At 56.2% G+C, this 20,306-nt stretch overlaps 1 protein-coding gene and 1 long non-coding RNA gene across 3 annotated transcripts in view; one reads left to right on the forward strand and one right to left on the reverse strand.

Moving 5' to 3' along the window:
• The window catches only part of LHFPL4 (LHFPL tetraspan subfamily member 4), a 58,205-nt gene extending 52,828 nt beyond the window's left edge, over positions 1 to 5,377 (reverse strand). For both annotated transcript variants that reach the window (XM_074957258.1, XM_074957257.1), the window contains exon 1: positions 4,954 to 5,377. In XM_074957258.1, coding sequence (XP_074813359.1) covers positions 4,954 to 5,359 — 406 coding nt within the window. In that variant the 5' untranslated portion in view covers positions 5,360 to 5,377. The remainder of the gene's footprint in view (positions 1 to 4,953) is intronic.
• LOC141990307 (uncharacterized) lies at positions 5,198 to 19,245 on the forward strand. Its single transcript, XR_012640149.1, has 3 exons — positions 5,198 to 5,314; positions 17,335 to 17,389; positions 19,190 to 19,245. It is a non-coding gene; the product is annotated as an uncharacterized LOC141990307 (long non-coding RNA).
• The last annotated feature ends 1,061 nt before the right edge of the window (positions 19,246 to 20,306 follow it).

The raw sequence follows: 20,306 nt of genomic DNA on the forward strand, positions 1-20,306 counted from the left end.
TGTGGGTTCCAGGACAAGCTGCTCCAAGAAGCAGTCATTAATGGTGTCTAGAAATTTTATCTCTGCCTCCTATCCTGAGCTGACATGTACCCAATCAAAATGGAGATAGCTGAAATCCCCCAATATTATTGGGCTTTCTGTTTTTGAAGCCTCTCTAATCTCCCTGACCATTTCACAGTCACCAGCACCATCCTGATCAGGTGGCTGGCAGTATATTCCTACTGCTCTACTCTTATTATTTAAGCATGGGATTTCTATCCATAGAGATTCTATGGTGTAGTTTGATTCATTTAATATTTTTATTATATTTGACCCTTTCTTTCACATATGGTGCCACTCCCCCAAAAGTCCAACCTACTCTGTTATTCCTACATATTTGGCATGCTGGTATTACCGTGCCCCATTGATTATCATTGTTCCACCAAGTTTCTGTGATGCCTGTTATATCAATATCCTCATTTAACACCAAGCACTCAAATTCACCCATCTTATTATTTAAACTTCTTGCATTTATATAGAAGTACTTATAAAATGTGTCAATATTCAGTTGTCTGCCTTCATGTGATATAATGAATTGGACTTTTTTTCATTTGACTTTCTCTTCAGCTCTTACCTGCACGTCTAGCCCATCTATCCTCTTCTCTTTACTAGAATATAGAATATCCCCTCCCCTAAGGGGTCCAATCCATGTGCTCCTTTGCACCTGTTGGCTTTCCCTCAGGCCTTAGTTTAAATACTCCTCTATGACCTTCTTAATTTTACATTCCAGCAATTTGGTTCTGTTTTGGTTTAGGTGGAGCCTATCCTTCTTGTCTAGGCTCCTCCATTCCCAAAAGGTTCCTCAGTTCCTAATAAAATTAAACCCCTCCTCCAAACACCATTGTCTCATCCACTCATTAAGACCCTGCAGTTCTGCCGGTCTAACTGGCCCTGAGCATGGAACTGGAAGCATTTCAGAGAATGCTACCATGGAGGTCCTGGACTTCAATCTTTTACCTAGCAGCCAAAACTTGGCCTCCAGGATTTCTCTCCTCCCTATCCCTATGTCATCCCTATGTATCACAACCACTGGCTGCACATAAGTCTGTCTAGTTGTCTCCAGAGGTCCACAACCTTCACACCCAGCAGGCAATTCACCATGCGCTTCTCCTGGTCATCACAAACCCAACTACCTAGATTTCTAATAATCAAATCCCCCATTACTATTACCTGTCTCTTCCTAATAACAGGGATCCCCCCCGCACCCCGGAGAGCTACTATGACATCATCTGTAAGGAGGGTCCAAACTACGGGATCATTTTTCTCCACTCCAGCTTGATGTTCTCCTTCTCTGAGACTCTCCTCCTCTTCAACAGCACAGAGGCTGCCAGACTGGGGTGGGACTACTCTGCTGTGTCCTGGAAAGTCTTGCCTGTGTACCTGTCTCCCTTCCTCAGCTCCTCCAGCTCAGTCATTCTGATCTCCAGAGGCTGAGTACCGGCTCTGAGGGCCATGAGCTGCTTGCATCGAATGCACACACAAGCCCCCTGCCCACAGGGTAGGTACTTAGCCAGGCTGCAGTCAATGCAATGAACTGGCTAGCCCCCACTCTGTTGCCAGGCTTCTGCACACCTGATTTGTGCTCTTCCAGGTTTTCTTTCTTTCTTTGTTCTTGGGGTGGGTTGTGGGGTTTTTTTTGATGGGGGGAGAGGGTTCGCCTAAGTTTGGAGACTGTTTATTTGGTGTATCTGGCTCTCACACTCCCTCTCTAAACTCTCTCACAACACTCCCCTGTGTGGGCTCCTGCTCACTAGCTCCAGTCCATGAGTGCATTTGAAAACCAGGTAGGAAATGAAAGTGGGCCATCTTCTCGCTGCTTTCACCTGCCTACCGCCCCTTTGCCAGTGAGACTGTACAGCCTTCAGCCTCACTGCCTGCCGTGGCCTGGGAAAGGTGTGGCTTCCTTCAGCTCAGTATCTCTAGCCTTAAATGCTACTTTACTTTACTCACGCACATCATCATCTCCTCTACTGCCCCACCCCCAACACAACTCCTCCATTTACCTCCACTGTCCATAACACTGTGTCTATCAGCCAAGGCCCTGATTTCTCCTCCTCCTTCTCCAGCCCATGTCCATAACTCTGCTTAGTGCAACCTTCACACGCCCCATGGGCTTCACTGCCTCAGTTCACTCTCCATGCTTACATGATCTCCACCTGGACTACTGCACTTCCCACATCTAGAGCTGCCTTCACTCCAGCATGTGGCAGCTGCCGAGACACCCCAGCTGAACCCTATGTCACTGTCTCCTCACCCCTTCAGGATCTAGCTCTAGCTCATCTGCCTTGTTTTTAAAAATAGCCCAGAGTCCAGACTTACTCCCAGGCCTTGTCTCACTCCTCCCTTCCCTCCTCTGTCTGCTTACCTAACACTGACCTGTACGCTGAGGGGGCTATGAGCCTTTGCTATGGGGCTCTGCCATCTGAACCAATCTTCCTTGTGGCTCCTTCCTCTCCTCTCAAAGCCATCGCGAGAAATCCCTCTCCTCCTCAGCCAGCAGCCCCTAACTCCCTGGTCCAGGGCTCGTTTTAGTTAGCTGTCTGAAAGATGCTCCACCTGACTTCTAGGAAAGCTACGCCAGCCCAGGAAGGTCTCTTATAAAATAGTCCATTTCCAAAAGCCCAGCTGCTCCCCCTGCCCCCGTGTTCTGATCGACTGTAACAGTAACTGCACCAGCCAGCCACCTCGCTTCCTGGATTCCCTTTGCATCGGGTGCTGTGAACTACACGAACCATACAGCAGTGGGGCCTGGATGCGTAGAGCAATTTGTAAACAGAACTGGCATCAGATAATGGCCTTCGACTCCGGACTGTTCGCAATGAGGCAGAGCTGCTCCCCCGATTCACTGAACAGAGTTTAAAGGTACCAAGAGCGTGAATACACCGTAGCGCACTGCCTCAGAAGCCTGGGCTGAGACAAACTCTTGCAGTGAAAACCTGAGGGTTTAGCCAGACCTGCTCTCAAAGTATGTTCCGAATGTAACACACTCATTCACTCCCCCCCCCGCCCCCCAGATTCCTGTATCCTGCCCTTCCTGGGACTGATGATTGAGACCTTCAAAGCAGAGGCTCTCACTCATGCAGAATGCATCTGGTTGCCTCCCCCAGGGCCAAGGCCAGCACCAGCCCATGCCCCTGTGCCCTGTTTCCTTCTCTGCCCCCAGGCTGCTTCTGCTGCCACTTTAAGGACTTGAGCCTGGTTTTCAAACCCATTAATGGATCAGGCCTAGCATTTCCAGCCATGCCCTAACACTGCAGCTTCACTCAGAAAGCCAGGCCCCAGGATGGAGAGCAGAACCAGGCCTGCTGGGTGCATTGACTTGCGCTTCCTGTCAGGGCTAGACTGCATCAGTCTGACAAGCCAGAGGCTGCAGCAGGACCCTCCTCAGCCTGGTGGGCAGGTGGGCGGGCAGATGGCCAAGCAGAGCCTCCCACCCTGGAGGGGAGAGAGCAGAGGCTGAGCCCACAGGGCCCCCAGGCAGCTGGAGGGCCTGGAACCATGGAACAGGGATTTATTCAGGTCTGAAATCAGTGGTCCAAATTCCTCTTTTTGTGTCAGCTTTTACTTAGCCTCTGCTGGGTCGAGAGGAGGGAAGCTATCTGCCCAGGCCCCTGCTGGGTGGGGATGGGCTGTCTCACCAGGGCCTGGCCCCCTGTAGAGTCTGAGTGGGTTGTCTTGGCAGGACCTGGCCCCTGAAGGGTGCAGTTTGGGGTGTGTTGTCACACCAGTGTCCAGACCCCTATAGGGTCAGCATGGGCTGTCTCACCAGGGCCTGGGTCCCTGCTGGGGGTGGGTGGACTGTCTCAGCAGGGCCTGGCCCCTGAAGGGTGGCAGTTGGGGTGGGTTTTCTCACCAGTGCCCAGACCCCTGCAAGGTCAGGGTGGGGCTGGGCTGTCTCTCCAGGGCCTGGCCCCTGCAGGGTCACCTCTGGCTGGCGCTTGGGTCACCATTCATTGCTGTAGAAATGTATCGATCCTGTATCCTTGCCTTGGGTAGGGGACAGGGACTGCAGGAAGGGGCCCCCTGTGCACAGTGGCTGGGGGCAAGGCCTGGTGTCTGGCAGCAGGGAGGGTGGGCCCAGGATGGAGGAGGGAGCACCTGCGCCCATCCCACACTGTGTCCTTCCCACCTTGGGGGCTGAGTGCCATGTCAGGAGCCAGAACCTCCCACCGTGTGCTGGGCCCCCTGTGCACCCAGCCTTCGGGCCCAGCTGGCCTGGCTCTCCACCACCCCTGCTGGGATGCCAAGGTCCAAGCTGGGGGAGCCGGGCAGGCCCCTGTCTGTCGCCGGAGCCGTAGGCAGTGAGGCCGGTTCCCCATCCAGCCGCACCCCGGGCAGCTGCAGGGCGCCCGGCCCCGGGGACGGCGGGTCCAACCCCCATGGCTGAGCCCAGCCACTCGGCTGCGACCCAGACTCTGGGCAACCTGGGCAGGTGATTCTCAAACTAGTTAGCTCGGAGCTCGGGGCCAGACCCCTGGAACAGACCAGACTGCCCCGGCTGAAATGGCAGCTGGATCTGGGTGTGCACAGGGCACCCCGTTACACCGAAAGCAGCCCTTGCTCCGAGGGGGACCCCCGGCACCAAGCCAGACCCAAACCCGGCCTCTGCAGCCTGCCCGGTGGGGTTCTGCTCCCCTGCCCGGCCCGGCACAATCACTGGAGCCGCGCCGGAACAGCCGCGGAGCCCCCTGCCCCAGGGCCGCCCGGGCTGCTCGGGACCCTCCCCCACGGCTGTCGCGCTCTACCCGCGGAGCTGATGCTTCTCCCCGGGCTGCAGCCTGGGTAGCCCCAGCGCCGCCGGCCGAGCGAACCCCCGAGAGCCCCGGGCGAGGCTGCGCTGAGAGCCGGCGCCAGCCCGGCCGCCCGGCCCCGGCCCCGGCCCCGGCCCCGGCGGGGCGAGCCGCGGCCGCCTACCCGCCAGCAGCTGCATCCAGGCGCAGATCTTGTAGACCGTGGCGGTGTTGCAGAAGAAGAAGAGCGCGAAGCAGGTGATGCAGCCCAGGATCAGCACCATGGAGAGCAGCACGAAGAAGGAGGCCGCCTTGAAGGCGCCCGAGGGGATGGTGCTGAAGTCGGCGAAGGAGCCGCGGCAGGCGAGCTCGCGGTTGGCCAGCCCGCTCCCCACGCAGTAGTGGAAGAGGCCGAAGTAGCCCGGCTTGGGCGTGTTGACGCTGTCCCCGATCCAGTAGGGCTGGATGAAGACCACCACGTTGATGATGGCGAAGCAGATGGTGAAGATGGCCCAGAGCACGCCGATGGCCCGCGAGTTCCGCATGTAGTTGTCATGGTAGAGCTTGGAGGCCTCCTGCGAGGGCAGCATCCTGCCGGGCCGGGGCGCGGGGCCGCAGGGCTGGGGGCGCGGGGCCGGGGCGCACGGATCGGGGCCGGGGCTCACGGATCGGGGCCGGGGCGCACGGGTCGGGGCCGGGGCGCAGGGGTGGGGGGCCCGGGGCGCACGGATCGGGGCCGGGGCCGCACGGGTCGGGGCCGGGGCGCAGGGGTGGGGGGCCCGGGGCGCACGGATCGGGGCCGGGGCGCAGGGCTGGGGGCGCGGGGCCGGGGCTCACGGATGGGGGCCCGGGGCTCACGGGTCGGGGCCGGGGCGCAGGGATGGGGGGCCGGGGGCGCAGGGGTAGGGGCCCGGGGCGCAGGGGTGGGGGGCCGGGGCGCAGGGGTGGGGGGCCCGGGGCGCACGGATCGGGCCCGCGGCGCACGGGTCGGGGCCGGGGGCGCACGGGCTGGCAGCCGCAGCGCAGCAGCAGCTAGGCCGAGGGGAGATGCCCCGGGAGGGGCTCCGGTGCGGAGGGCGAGCCCGGGGGGTGGCCTGCGAGGGGCCAGGCCATGGGGGGAGCCTGCGGGCGGGGAGCCCTAGACGCGCCCGCTCGCTCCCACCAGCTGCAGCAGCCGCGACTCCATCTTGGCGGCCGCCTCCCTGCTCCTGTGCGCGGCGCGCTCCCGCGGCGGGGCGCGCTCCCGCGGCAATGCAGCTCAGGGGGCGGGGGGGACAGGGGGGCCGTGTCCCCCCCGCCCGCCCCGGGCCCTGCGCCGGGACCCGAGCCCCGGGGGCCCGGGGCCTGTTCCTCGCAGGGCCACAGCACCCAGACCGGCGCCCCCAGCTGGGCGGGCACGGGTCCTTCAATGGGGGTGGAGAGAAGGGGCCTGTTTGGGGGGACCCTTCCCCTCTCTCCTGCTAACCCCGGCTTCACACTGCGCTCTGCCCCGCCCAGTACCCGGGTCCTGCCCCCTCCCCCAGTGCTCTGGGATGGGGATTCCCCTGCCAGGAAAGCCCAATAGGGGCTGGGGACTCCAAACCCTGGGGAGAGGCCAGAAGGAGCCCAGGAATCTGAGCCTCTCCCCCCCTCCGCTGCCCTGCCTGCAGGCTTGGGGTGCCAGGGAGGCACGGCCTCCCCAAGAGCTCAGGCCGGCCAGGCCCCCTGCGGCCCCCTCCCTCGCTGCCCTGCAGCTGCTGGGGCAGGACCCCCAGGCAGGTGAGGCCTGGCTCTGGGTGGGGTGGGTGCTGGGCTGTGGTGTGCTCCCACGGCTCAAGGCGACCCGTGAGAGATGTCACAACCGCTGGGGATCCTTCCCCCCGCTGGGGTTACTTCAGTGCTCACAGGCCGAGCCAGGCCTCCCTGTGCCGGTGGCCCCCTGCCCAGCCAAGTGCTGCAGGCGTGTGTCGGGGCCAGAAGGGGGCTGTGCCCTGCCCTCAGTGCTGACCCCAGGGCCCCAGTGCAGTGCTGTGGGGGCATGCTGCAGGAGGGGCCACCTTTAAACTGTCACTAAACTCAGAGATCCTGACCATCCAGGGCCTGCCGCCAGCCTGGTTCCCCTTAGCTGCAGCATCTTTCTTTGCATCCTACCGTGGCACCCTGCCCTGCTGCTAAAAGCTATCACCTGCCAGAGTCCCCCTTTCACTGTCTGGCTGCTGATGCCCTGGACTCACTGGTGGGAAGGCCCCGGGAAGCAGGGGTAACAGCACAGGCCACCGGCAGGCCTTGGTGTGTGATGGGAACTGCAGTCATGGGGCGGGGGCATGCCGAAGTCCAGTGCACTGCTTGGGCACCCAGACAGCCTGAGCGGGAGGCTCTGGTGAAGCCTTGCCTGGTGTTCCAGCAGCCCTCCCTCGCGGGGAGCCTCAAGCACCCCCCATACCGGGAACCCCTTGGCCCCTGAATAAAATGGGTCTTTTTGGCCGAATCACAAGTCCTAATGGGACGGAGTGGAGCAAAGAGAGATGTAGGTGGACTCCCAGGGAAATGCCTGTCGCTTGAGGTGGATCAGGGTGGAGAATTGTTGCCACAAGGCCTGGAGTGGGAACTCCATTACGTGTCCTTTAGGGAGACTGCCAGGAGCTGGCCTGCAGGGGGCAGCATTGCCCTGTTTCCTGCCGAGGGAAAGGCAAAGGGGTGCGCGGGGTGGAGTAGGTCGTGGCCCTCTTGCATTTGTATCCTTCTTGTAGTGCCGAGCCGCGGGCAGTGCACCTGGTCTGGTTCACCGCTAGATCAGTTCCTGGACGATGGGTCCATCAACGGCTGTCAGCAGGACGGGCAGGAACGGAATCCCATGCTCTGGGTGTTCACCTCCAGCTGCTGGGGTTGCCAGGTGTCCGGTTCTCAACCAGAATACCTGGTCAAAAAGATACCCCGGCAGCGCCGGTTGGCACCGCTGACCGGGCCATTAAAAGTCTGGTTGGTGGCACAGTGGGGGCCCAGGGCGAAGGCAGGCTCTCTGGCTGCCCTAGCTCTGCACGGCTCCCAGAAGTGGCTGCCAGGTCCCTGGGCTCCCTCCTGCACCCCAAACCCCTCGTCCATGACCCCACCCCAGAGCCCACACCACCAGCCAGAGCCCTCACCCACCCAACCCCCTGCCCCAGCCCGTAGCCTCTCCTTCACCCCAAACCCCTTATCTCTGGCCCCACCCCAGAGCCTGCACCCTCAGCCAGAGTCCTCACCCCCACACCCCAACCCCCTGCCCCAGCCCAGAGCCCTCTCCCACACCCTGAACCACTCATTTCTGGCCCCACCTGGAGCCTGCATCCCCAGCCCAGAGCCCATACTCGCCCTGCACCCCAACCCCCTGCCCCAGTCCGAAGCCCTCACCCGCACCCCAAACCCCTCATCGCCAGCCCCACCCCAGAGCCCGCATCCTGAGACGGAGCCCTCACCCCCCTCCCACACCTCAACCTCCTGCCCCTACCCGGTGAAAGTGAGTGAGGGTGGGGTAGAGCGAGCGATGGAGAGAGGGGGGCTGGAGCGAGCAGGGGCGGGGCCTTAGAGAAGGGGCGGGGCAGGGCGGGGGCACAGGCGGGGCAGGGGTGTTCGGCTTTGTGCAATTAGAAAGTTGGCAACCCTACCGGCTGTCAGAAGCTGGGAATGGACGACAGGGGACGGATCACTTGATGATTTCCTGGTCTGTTCATTCCCTCTGGGGCACCTGGCACTGGCCACTGTCAGAAACAGACTACTGGGCAGACGGACCTTTGGTCTGACCCAGTCTGGCCGTTCTGATGTTCTAATGAAATGCCTGCTTGCACTGCTCCGGTCCCAGTATCACTCTGTGTCCATCCCCAGTGTGCACTGTGTGAGGGCAGCCAGGGCTGCCGGGCGGCATTAGTGAATACCCAGCCCTGGGTCAGGGTAGCACAGTACAATCCTGGTCTTTCCTGGGCAAGGAGGGAGTTGGCCACATGAAGCCCTCTGCTAGCTCCACACCACCATGCAATCCCCCATCACTCTTGCCTGTGGATCAATCCTCCCAGGCCATTCACACAGCTCTCACTGCCAAATCTGACCCTATGATCTTAATCTCGTCTGGCATCTTTTAATTAAAAATGATCCAAAGCTAAAATAGGCACCAGATGGGCCCATGGACAAAGGGGAGTCCTTGCTCGGAGACTCGGCAGTGCATGTTCCTTGGTTAGTTTGGATTCTGTGTAAGGTGGGGCCTGTCTTCCTCTGGTTTCTGTCAGTGTTTTCTATTTTATTTTCTGTACAAAGTATTTTACTTTGCAATGGTTTCATTTTGTTTAAATATTCTTGCTGTTTGGATGGATTCAAGTGTTTAGCCTAAAGCAGCTGGGAATCCCCACTGAGTGAGCACGGTCAGTGACACGAAACATTCAGTTCACATTACCCGAGCACTTCTCCATTCGCTCTGCTACGTACAGCAGAGGGGCCTTTGTTAGCTCTCAGCAGAGCTATTTATACGCTAGTTGTGAGTGTCCTTCCACCCAGCGTAAGGCACAATCTGTCTACAGTGAAAGGGAAGGAGCCAACCGCTCCCAACTTACCCACCCCTGAGTCCCCTTATTAATCACAGCAGCTACACATTTATGTACATTTCACTGAGCGCATTTCCCAGTGAGGCTCACAGTTCCTGGGGAAAAGTCCAGCCCTTGCCATGCCGGGAGAGTCAGAAGCTGGTCCAGGCAGGCAGTGGAGGAGGCTGGAAATCTGTGCAGGAAGACAGGAGCTCAGGGTCTGGGAGAAGAAGATAGGGCACTCTGCATGGCTTATGCAACCTGCTTCAACTCACGTGATTCCATTTGGTCTCCCTAAAGCCTTACTGCTGTTTCAGTTGGATACAGGGTTCTTGCACATGGCTGCCGGCTCTGAACTGCGGTGTGATGCGGAGCAGGTGCCATGTTTCCAAATGGCTTGGGGGGGAGGGTGGGTTGGAGAGGGCATTTTTCCTGGGGACAGAATCTGCTCTTTGAGGAGGTACATTTGTCTCAGGGCTCATAGGGGCTCCTGTTTGGCATTTGCCATGATTTCTTGAATTCCACATTTACCTCTCTTTTTTTACTTTATGACCCTTGCCAGGGCATAACCCTCCTGCAGAAAGGGGAATAATTAGCCAATACTGGTGCTGTTCTCCCCTTTCCCCCATTATGAAAGCAGGAAAGTGACCCGAAATATTTAGGGGAGAGCTCAGAATGAGTCACAAAGTCTGATGGAATCTGTGGAGAAATTTTCTCTAACTCCAGTAGAATATTTGTTTAAAATGTTAGTGTGACAAACTGCTTTTCCTGACCCTGGGTCGGTAGGTAGAGGTCTGGCTTGGGGGCTGGGAATGTGCTGCCATAGGCCATTGGAAAGGGAATTCCCTAGGTTAGCAATGACGTCTCAGGTTTGTCACTCCGGTGGTCATCCTGTTTATGTCACTGGGTTCCTTTCTACTTGACGGGGATGATAGAAATGAAGTAACTGGGATTCCTGCTATTTTACTGGGTGCTTAGAAGTCCTGGATCAAGTGGGGAGTGAGAGGTCAGGGTAGCCAAGGAAGTATGCAGCAGGGGCCCAATCCTGCACTCTTCAATGTCCATGGGAGTCCTGTGCTTGCAGGGTCAGGCCCCAGCAGGTTGCTGGCATAAGCAATTGGGCATATGCATTGACACTCACCAGACTTACAGTAGGAGAGAACTGATGGGCCAGGAGCACCCCCAACCGTGCTCAAAGAGGTGCCCAATGAGTAATTGGGGAGCAGGGGCCTAAGGCGATGCAAGGTTGGGCTCTGCCTGGATGCAGACCCAGCTGAGAGATGAGATTCAGCTGAGCCATGGTGCAGCAGTCACTCCTGGAGCAGCCCCCGCTACATCGCGCCCACGGCAATGAGTCGCTATGCTGGAATTATTGATATAGAAAACCTGCAAACACTAGTTTAACCATAAAGTCCTTTATTAAATCCAAAGGTCAAACGGTATTTAAACAATTCCTGTAAACGTGCCTAAAAAGCCTCACTAATAAGCAATTTACTACATCCAAACAGTAAAAAACAGTGATACGCATTTGATCAAGAGACGCACAAACAGACAAAACCCATAGTGCTTCGACCCAGGCTGGTCGGCTCCAGCGTGGGCAGGCAGGTATTAGCAATGAACCCTGGAAGAGTTCACTTTTTATCCCCTTTTACAACCAAGTGATGTCATTGCAATGACTGACTTCAGCTAAAAACCAGCGGGAGACAGTTCACCCTTATGTCCAGAGAAGATTTACAACCTCGTTTCTTCCCACGGCCTTCCCTCCCCTCCTTCTTAGTACCCAACAGGTTCCCCATTGCACCTGGGCTCACACAGGAATTAACACTGGTGTGTGAGGTGGGAAGGGCCATGTTGGCTCATTTTAAGACAGATTCTCTTTGATTTATTTAAAACGATTGGCAGGCAGCCCTATCCTTCTTTAGAGAAACCTCCCCTTATCTCATTAGTTATTCTTTGAACCAGCCATCCTCCCTATTTCATTACTTCTGGCCTAATACATCACTATTTTGAAGGCTCTCCTTCTACCTGCTAGTCAGGGCCTTTCTTTACAGCACAGATCTATTTCCTTAAGCTAATTCTAACTCTTTAATTTCATGTTTATTCTACAAAGTGCATTATAATGCTGACTGAGCTGCCCTGGGCACTAGAGCCAGGCGCCTCCTTGAAGCTCTGCCATGGTCTTGGAGCTGGATTCAGAGGATGTTCTTGGGGAACAGAATGTAACAGCTGCCGGCATCAGGGGGCCTGATCATTTTCAATGTTTGTTTCACAGTGATTATGGCAATGTACAAATAGTGACCTGGACTCATGCTATTTCCCACCTCCAGGAGAAAGGGCCAAGGGAGAACACCATGTGGCACCAACAGAGCCAGTAAATTAGGGTTATTACCTTGATAGGCTGCACCTGGGGAAGAGCCAGGTCTTGACAGGTTGATTGAAGATGGAGCCCAACTGGGGAGGAGCAGGGGGGCTAGTATAAAGCCAGGAAGTTGGCAGCAGAAAGAGGCTGCAGGGAAGTAGTGTGTGATCACTCTCCAGGAGTAGGGAGCTGGTAAGTCCAGAGAGTGGGGGAAAAGAAGATATAGGAAGGAGTTCAGGGAAAGAGTAACAGGGTTGGAGGAAAAGAAGACCCCAGTTACCAGGTTTGAGGTCCCTGGACTGGAACCCAGAGAAGTGGGTGGGCCTGGGTTCCCCTATAAACCACCAGGGAAGGGGCTGTGAATGAGAAGACTGCCAGGGACAATTGGTACAGAAAGACTTTGCTACCCCTGAAGGGGAAAATGCACAGTGACCTGGCCAGAGGGCCAAGCTATGATGACACAGAGTTATGCTTATAAGAAGCACCCAGGATCTTTTTCAGAGGAAAAGGCAATATGCTGCATTAATTGGAAATACACCAATTAGCATATGCATTCAAACACACACACGCGCACTGTCCCACCAGTCGATGTTATAGTTACCAGTCCAGATCCATCTAGTGGCCAACTAGGTTGATCACAGGTAGAAAGGAGCCGGGTTCTGTCAGTCATGACATGATGCTCCAGGGAAGTCTTGGCAGGACAAACCCAGAGTTTCATGGCAAGGACCCCTGTTTCTATAGTGATTTTCCTTCATTGGGACCAATGAGTTTTGCACTGTCATGCTGTAATCAATCGCTGTTTGACAAGTGCTCTTTTTCTTAGATTGTCCTTCTCATCCTTTATCTTGTTCTTTCATCAAGTCTCTCAGGGAGCTACCCCAGGCTGGCTTTGATCACCGCTATCTTGTCCCCATGGATAGGTGCCTGTCTCCTCTTTAGAGTCGTCAGTCTGCCCTCCTCTGACATTCCAACAGGGGCGTGGTGCAGCCTCCTGGCGCCCTTACGCGGGGTGAAAGTCGGCCGGGAGGGGCCGGTACCGTGTACCGGTAAGAACCCGCCCCGGCCCGTACCCAGCCCACAGTAAAGCGTTGCCGCGGCAGCGCTTTCACCTCCCTGCCCCTTTCGCCTCCCGTCGGCGGCCCAAGGCTGAGACGGACCCTACCGGCGGGGGGGGGGGGGAGGAAGGACTCTGCTGCGTTTTAACATTCCTGCCCCTTTTGGCGCTGCCGACGGGCGGGGGCGGCAAAGGGAGCAGCTGCCCTGGGGCCGGCGATTTAAAGGGGCCGGGGCTCCGGACGCCGTTGCCCTACGGCAGCAGCGGCGTCTGGAACCCCGGGCCCTTTAAATCAACACGGGAGCCCTGGGTGGCGTGGGCCAGCCGGACTGGAAGGGCTGGCTGGGGGATGCTGACCCCCAGCCCCGCCCCTTCCACCCGAGGCCCCGCCCCTTCCGGGGGCCAGAGCCGCCCCGCCCTGTACCGGTAAGTGGCCTCAGTTACTCTCAGCGCTGCCCTTACGTCTGTCATCGGTTCCTCCCTAGAACATCTGGTCTGGTGATGGCCTTCACGCTTGTCTTCTAACACACACATTCCTCATTCACACACACAAAACAGGATTGATTTACACAGAGCATTTGAATGGGAACATCAAATTGCAATGCAGGAGAAAACAATCATTACATTCTTTTAGTTATTTCAAAATGCTAAATTTACAACAAAATGGTGACCCTAAAGGTCTGTCACTACCCTGAAATCAGCTTCAGACACAAGATTCTGGCTGATGCATCTTTACCAATGGCACACTAGGCCATTCCTTTTTGCTTTCAGAAAGGGTGGCTGGCAGGGTATGGTCAAATCATACGTCAATACATTTAATGCATGCTACATTATTATTCTTTGTCCTTCATTCTAAATTATACAAAATACAAACATCAAATGCCATGAAACAGCGCCCTGAGAGAGACCGTGGTGGTAGGGTGCGCACCAAGCACCAGAAAGGGGTGTCACACGTGAGTGGAGCTAATCCCCAGATGTGGCCAGGAGGTGCCCTCGCGGTGAATGGACCATATGATTGGCACTCACGCTGGGATAGGACATGTTAAATCATCTGTCATGTATTGTTTTAGCCCAAATAACATTCTCTGTAAGAGATCTGATGTGGTGCTGGGTGGGTGGAGAAGAGAGAACTGGGGGGGTGGAGGGGGAAGCTGCTCCCCAGGCTGATCATCTGGTCAGACATGGATGGGGGAACCACATAATTTCCAAGGTTATGTGGATGGCTCCTGGATCTCACACTGGAGCTGCTGAACACCTGATTCACTGTGGGCTGAGCCTGGATGAAGCTAGTCAGGGAGAGGAGAGCCCCATCCCCCTCCATCAGACTGCAGAGGGGGAGCTGCTGATGGGTTGGGGAGAAAGGAGACCAGAAACGAAACTAACCAAGAGAGAAAAAAGAAGAATTTGTAGAGGAAGCGAGGCCTGCTGGGAAGGCCTGTCTGTCCCCAAGCAGAGCCAAGTCAGAGAAATAAACAGGAACTGGAGAAAAAGAAGGTTACAGAGAGATCGGGTGCCTGGCTTACAATTACTATTAAGTCAGTTACTTGCAGCACACCTGGGAAGTCCAGGGCTAGGGCAGCCACGCAGTAAAAATGGCATCCCTACATGTTGGTTAGGGTAGTGCCAGGTCTTGCTGGAGTGGGGCATCTCACTCTGAAGAGATTTCATGGTCGTGATTTATTACTAATTATAATAATTATTATTTCAGACAAAGTCAATGTTAAAAGAATGTTAAGATTGCAGAGTCAAGCACTGAAAAGTTACAAAATGCCAGACTGCAGGTTGCTTGCGACCCCAAGTGCGTATGCATTATTATTAGTCTGTTTTTACATGATCACAGCCTGGGATTTGCCCAGGGCATCAGCCCAGTCGGGGCACAGGGCGGCTGGTGCTCCCTCAGTGGGTGACTAGTCCATATTTCTCTTTATGCTTCTCATCCAAAAGTGTGTGGCCCCCAGGCCATGTGTTCTGCACACATCCAAATCCTCCATTGAACACAGAATTACTACTTTCCTCCTGGCTGTTTCAATGGGGCTCCTCGCTGCAGGGTCTGAGAATCTCACAAATACTAAAGAATTTCTCGTTGCAATGCCCCCAGTTTAGGGTGATATTATTCCCATTTTACAAAGGGGAACTGAGGCACAGGGAGATTAAGGCCAAAAGTGTCCACTAATTTTGAGTGCCCATTTGAGACAGCTAGAACTTCATTTGACAGACCACTTGGCACTTTATATGTTCAGACTCTGAAGACTAGATTCCGACTCTTAAAAATGTACGTTTGGTCTGTGTTAAATTGAAGCCCGGCCATTCAAACAATCAATGATAAATTACAATAATTAAAATTAGGGTGCTCTAGAAGAACTCTGAAAATGTCATGGACAGACTGAGTAACCAATGACAGATCATTGGGGATGACTGGAACTCTGCCAACGCCAGTCAGACCTTATGGAAAGAGAGATTTGAGTGGCGAGGCACAGCTGAAGAGGTTCCGTGGGCAATGCATGTTGATGGACGCTGGAGGGGAACGTTGATTGCAGAAAAAGAATTTCTTGGATGGATCACAAGGACTGTTTACCCACAGAAAGACTAGCAAAGGGTCACACAGAATGGGCTACCATGTGGGCAAGCAAACCTCCCTGTGACAGGGGTTCTGGGTCAGGAGTGGACAGTACCTGCCACTCAAATCCCCACCAATATAAGTTAATTGGGGTCTAAACAGAGGATTAGTTAACAAGTAGAGCCACAGCTGAAGGGCTGATTAGAGGGGAGCAACCCCAGCAGCTGGGAGCAGAGAGGAAGGAAGCCAGAGTGGGGGGAGGAAGGAAGGCAGAGCTGACTGCTAGTACTGCTCCCTGCCCCCCAGGAGCAAGAGGGGGAGCTGGCTGGGACCTATAAATAGCACTGCTGCCAGTGGCCTGCTGGTGCTGGTGGCCTGGAGTGAGTGTGACAAGAAAAGACTCTCAGAGGGCCACCCCTGTGCTCCTCCAATCATGCAGACGCAGCAAGAGTCAGGAATAGAACCCAGAAGGCCTAACTCCCAGCCCCTGACCCCACAGCTGCCTAGAACCCAGCCGTCAGATGAATTCACACTCCGAGTTAGACAATGCATGTCACAGGAATGGTGCACGGTAGCAGGAGGCCCTAGGCACAGGCCTCGTTAGGTTGGCTGGCAGCTCTACAGTAACTGTATGTGCTGGAGGTGAGAGAACAGGGAGCGGTGGCCTGGCCCAGAAGCAGTGAGTGATTAGGAAGGCCTTGTAGGAGATGAGCATGGTTGCAGGGGTATCTTGAGAAAAGGCACAGGGAGGTGGGAAGGGCCAGAGTTTTGGTTGCCCTGCATCTTTGCGCTGTCATTGCTAGCCAGTAGGAATGGCACTTTCCCACCAACCTGCCCTTTTCTGTGCAGAGGTGTAAGTGGCTGAGCTGGTGAGAGATGGCAGAGCACGGAGTGAGAGTGAGGATGGCCTTGTGCAGAGCCATGGGGTGGCATCTGGCTCCTGAGAGCTGCACCCATGGGTGCTCACCATGAGCCTGGGCAGACTGGCTGATTTGGTGGAGGAAAGAGAAGCCCTAGCCCCATCTGATGGGTAAATTCAGCATCCAGGCTTGAGAGGGGTGGGAACAACTTGATAGCCAGAGGCAGGAGTCTGCATGTGGAGCAAACTCTGCAAGGTCCCACTTACTTCACACAGGTTCCAAAATATGACCTTCCAGATTTTCACTTTCGCTGTGGCCTTTGCCCTGCTCTGGCCGCATAAAGGGACGTTAACACTACTGTAAATTACATTGGCTCTGCTAGAGCAACATAAAGGGCCCACCACATGAACATCAGGTCCTGGACGTTCTGCAGCACCTAAGTGGAGTGGGCAGCAAGCGCTATGGCGAGGGGGCCATGGCCAGGGGCTGCAGGCGGTGCCACCATGGGGCGGGGCCTGCACAGACGCCGAGGAGGAAAGGAGATTGGCCAGGAGGAGAGGGAAGTGCAGGTGAGAGCTGAAAAAGGGAGAAGGCCCCAGATGGGAGTGGAGTGCAATGTCCCTGAGCCTTCTCCACTGTATTCCAGACCCAGAACTTTGGACTGGAAAAATCCTCCCCCTCCCGGGCTGTGTGTGCTGTGGTAGCAGGTTCATTAGGGCCGTGTGTGTCTGGGCAAGCCAGGTGGGAACAATGAAGCACCTAGTTATAGAACCCTTGTTTAAGATTTTCCCATGTACCTGGAACACCCTAGCTGTGGGGAGGGGACCGCACTGTGCCCTGGAAGAGACATACGGTGGGGATTGGCCTGTGTGAAATGGCAGGCTTGGCTGCTGCTTGACTGACCTGGCTCCCAGATAGCCAGTCTGCACCACTGCTCCCCAAGGGGCACATGGGAACCCATGGGAGGCAGCAGCCCTGTGGGACAGTCTGGGTTTGGTTATACAGCCCATTTACCATGCTCTCCCTGCGCCCCTTCGATGACCTGACCTGCACCGCACCTGGGGGAATCAGGATCCCAGCACACGGGGTCACCCGCTCAGTAGCGTGTTTCTGTGCTATGTGAAACCCCCGTGTCGAGCTAATGAACAATCAAAGGATCTAAACAATGGTTGTTTTTTAAAAGCATCTTATTTCACTTTCACACAGTCGTCCCTGCAGTTCAGGCTGAACCTATCCCACTCTGGCCTCGCCAGGACACAAGGCAAGTTCCAGCAAGTTCCTGTGATGCTGGGTTAGCGCTTTATAGTGGCTGATTTACACAGACAGGTTCTCTGTCTAGGGCAGCGTGGGAGAGGGTGCCCTCTGCAGTCATTAGAATGGGGGAGGAAGACGTTCACCCCTAAATCTCAGGTCTTGCAGAGGTGACCCCCAAACACCTCAGGTCAGCTGTCAGGGGGTTAAGTCCTGACTGTTCGTGGAGGGAGTTAAGGGAATCATGCACGGAGATATCCTGTTAAACGGGGGAAAGGGGGAGGACCTGAAACGTGCCTGAGCTGGGCTGTGATAAGGATTCCCCAGGGCTAGGCAACCAGCATGAAGCAATCCCCAGTCCGCACCACTGGGCATTGGAGCAGGAGCAGAAAACATCCTGGTCCCCATGGCTGCAGGCTCAGGAATGGTGTCCGTTCCGGCCCTTGGACACAGCCTCCTTCCCCCAGTCCACACGGACAGCTGTGAATTCTCATCCCTGGCTCAGCAGCGGGCATGTGTCTGTGCCCTCGGGAGCCAGTTGACTTTGCTCTGCCCCCTGGAGAGCCCCTTCCCTGTGAAGTGTAAGTGGAGAGAGGCTCTGAGCTCATCTGTATCCCTGGCCGATGTCTGACTTGTCTCGCTCCATTTTGGTCAATTTAACGGTCATAGGAATTTAAAAATAATAAATTTTATGATTCCAGCTATTTAAATCTCATGGTGTTTTAATTGTAGGGGTCTTGACCCAAAAAGGAGTTGGGGGAGGGGGGTCGCAAGGTTATTGTAGGCACTGCTACCCTTACTTCTGCTGCGGGCGGCGGTGCTGCCTTCAGAGGCGGGCAGCTGCAGAGCGGCAGCTGCTGGCCGGGATCCCAGCTCTGAAGGCAGAGCCGCCCCCCAGCAGCAGCACAGAAGGAAGGGTGGCCTGGTCTGGTGTTGCCCCCTTACTTCTGCACTGCAGCTGGCAGGGCGCTGCCTTCAGAGCTGGGCACTCGGCCAACTGCCCCTGCTCTCTGGCTGCCCAGCTCTGAAGGCAGCGCAAAATTAAGGGTGGCAATACCATGACCCCCCCTAAAATAACCTTGCAACCCCCCTGAAACTTTTTGGGTCAGGACCAATTTGAGAAATGCTGGTCTCCTCTGGGAAATCTGTATAGTATAGGGTAAAAGCACCCAAAAGACCAGATTTCATGGGGGGAGACCAGACTTCACGGTCCCTGACGTGTTTTTCATGGCCATGAATTTGGTAGGGCCCTTTTCATGAAGATAAAGGCTAGTCCACTACCTAGTGTCACAGCCTGGCTGTTCCTGTGCACTGCTGCCTCCTCGCTCTTGCAGCCAACACACAGATTAGGACAAACTCCTGCTTTTTTTGCTGCATGTCAGAACCACTTGCTCGAACTGAAGCCTAGTGAGGCATGAAAAGCTTTGACAAAATGGCTCATCTGATTCCTGCAGCCCTGCAGGCCCCCATGCCAGGCCTGGCAGCTGCTGTGAGTGTCTGACAGACAGCAGAGCTCAGACAAGCCGGAGACAAAACAGCTGGGCATGACAGATGTACCCTGGTATGGAGGCATAATGATGTGACGTGACTAGATTTGCAGGGTGGGGAAAGGCTGGAGAGAGCAGCCTGGAGGCCTCCCAACGGCAGCCACTCTGGCCTGAAGGTGAAGGAGTATGGCAGGCAACGTGGACACAGGACAAAGAGGCTCCCCATCCCTTTGTGTAACTGGGCTGCAGCAGAGGCAGGGATGCACATGCTGGCAGTTGCCAGCTCCTGAGCCAGCAGCACCCCGAGCTGACTTTCTTTCCAGGCTAGTCCACGTCAGAAGCGCTGCGTCGGGTGAAGATGCTCTATGCCGAGGGGAGAGAGCTCCCGTCGGAGAGGTGGTAGCTGTCTTGACGGGAGCAACTCTCCCCAGACCTACTGCTGAGGTGGGTGTAACTTACATCACTCAGGAGATGGCTCAGTCACAGTTCTACTTACTCCTGGGGCAATTCTGTGCCATTGCGCATGCGCAGAATTTATGTCCCCTACAGATTTCTTTGCTTTCCCACAGAAAAATCCCTTTCTGATAGGGAAGCAAAGGGAAGCCACAAGAGCAGTCATGTGACACCCCCCCTCCACCCCCCTGCAGTATGTTTTGGGTGCCCAGGGCAGCCAGCAGAGAGGTAAATCACCATGGGGCAGGGAGCAGGACTGGGGAAGACCCAGCTGGTGGCTCCTACCCAGGCTCAGCTGCTACTCCCAGCTGGGCTGGGGAGGATGGGACTTCCTCTTCCCTTGCACAGCACCCGGGGCTGTGTCAGACCCCCCCCAGATTTATCCCCTGGCTGCAGGAAGCTCTGCCAACTCCCCCCCCCCCCCCGCCCGCTTCCTGCACCCATCGTTCCTCAGCTGCAGGGGGAGGGATCTCTGTACAGGGAGCTGCGTCCCCCATCCACCCAATCCCCTGCTGAGCCTCACCCCCCCCCGCACCCAGAACCCCCCCCCCAATGAGCCCCACTCCCCCTGCACCTGGATCACCCTGACGAGCCAGCCACACCTGGATCCCCACCCCCCTGAGCCCCATTCCCCCAGCATCTGGACCCCCAACTGAGCCCCCCCAGCCAAGCTTTATCCCCCCCAAACAAAGCTCCCTGCCAAGCTCTATCCGCCCCACAGCCAGACCACTGCTGAACCCCAACCACCTTCAACTGGACCCCTTTGCAGAGTCCCATTACTGTTGCACCCAGATCCCCCCTGCATCCGGATCCCCCACTGAGCCACTCGCACCCAGCTTGTCCCAACAGAACCCTCTCAACCCACACCTGGATCCCCCCACACTAAGATCCTGCCTTGCTGAGCTGCCTGCCCACACCTGGTCACCTGGCAGGGAGGGGCAGGGCCCTGGGGTGTTTCTGGGGCAGATCCAGTCCTTGCGCTGTGTC

The sequence above is a fragment of the Natator depressus genome, chromosome 7, assembly GCF_965152275.1.
Source record: "Natator depressus isolate rNatDep1 chromosome 7, rNatDep2.hap1, whole genome shotgun sequence".
Taxonomy (NCBI): domain Eukaryota; kingdom Metazoa; phylum Chordata; order Testudines; family Cheloniidae; genus Natator; species Natator depressus.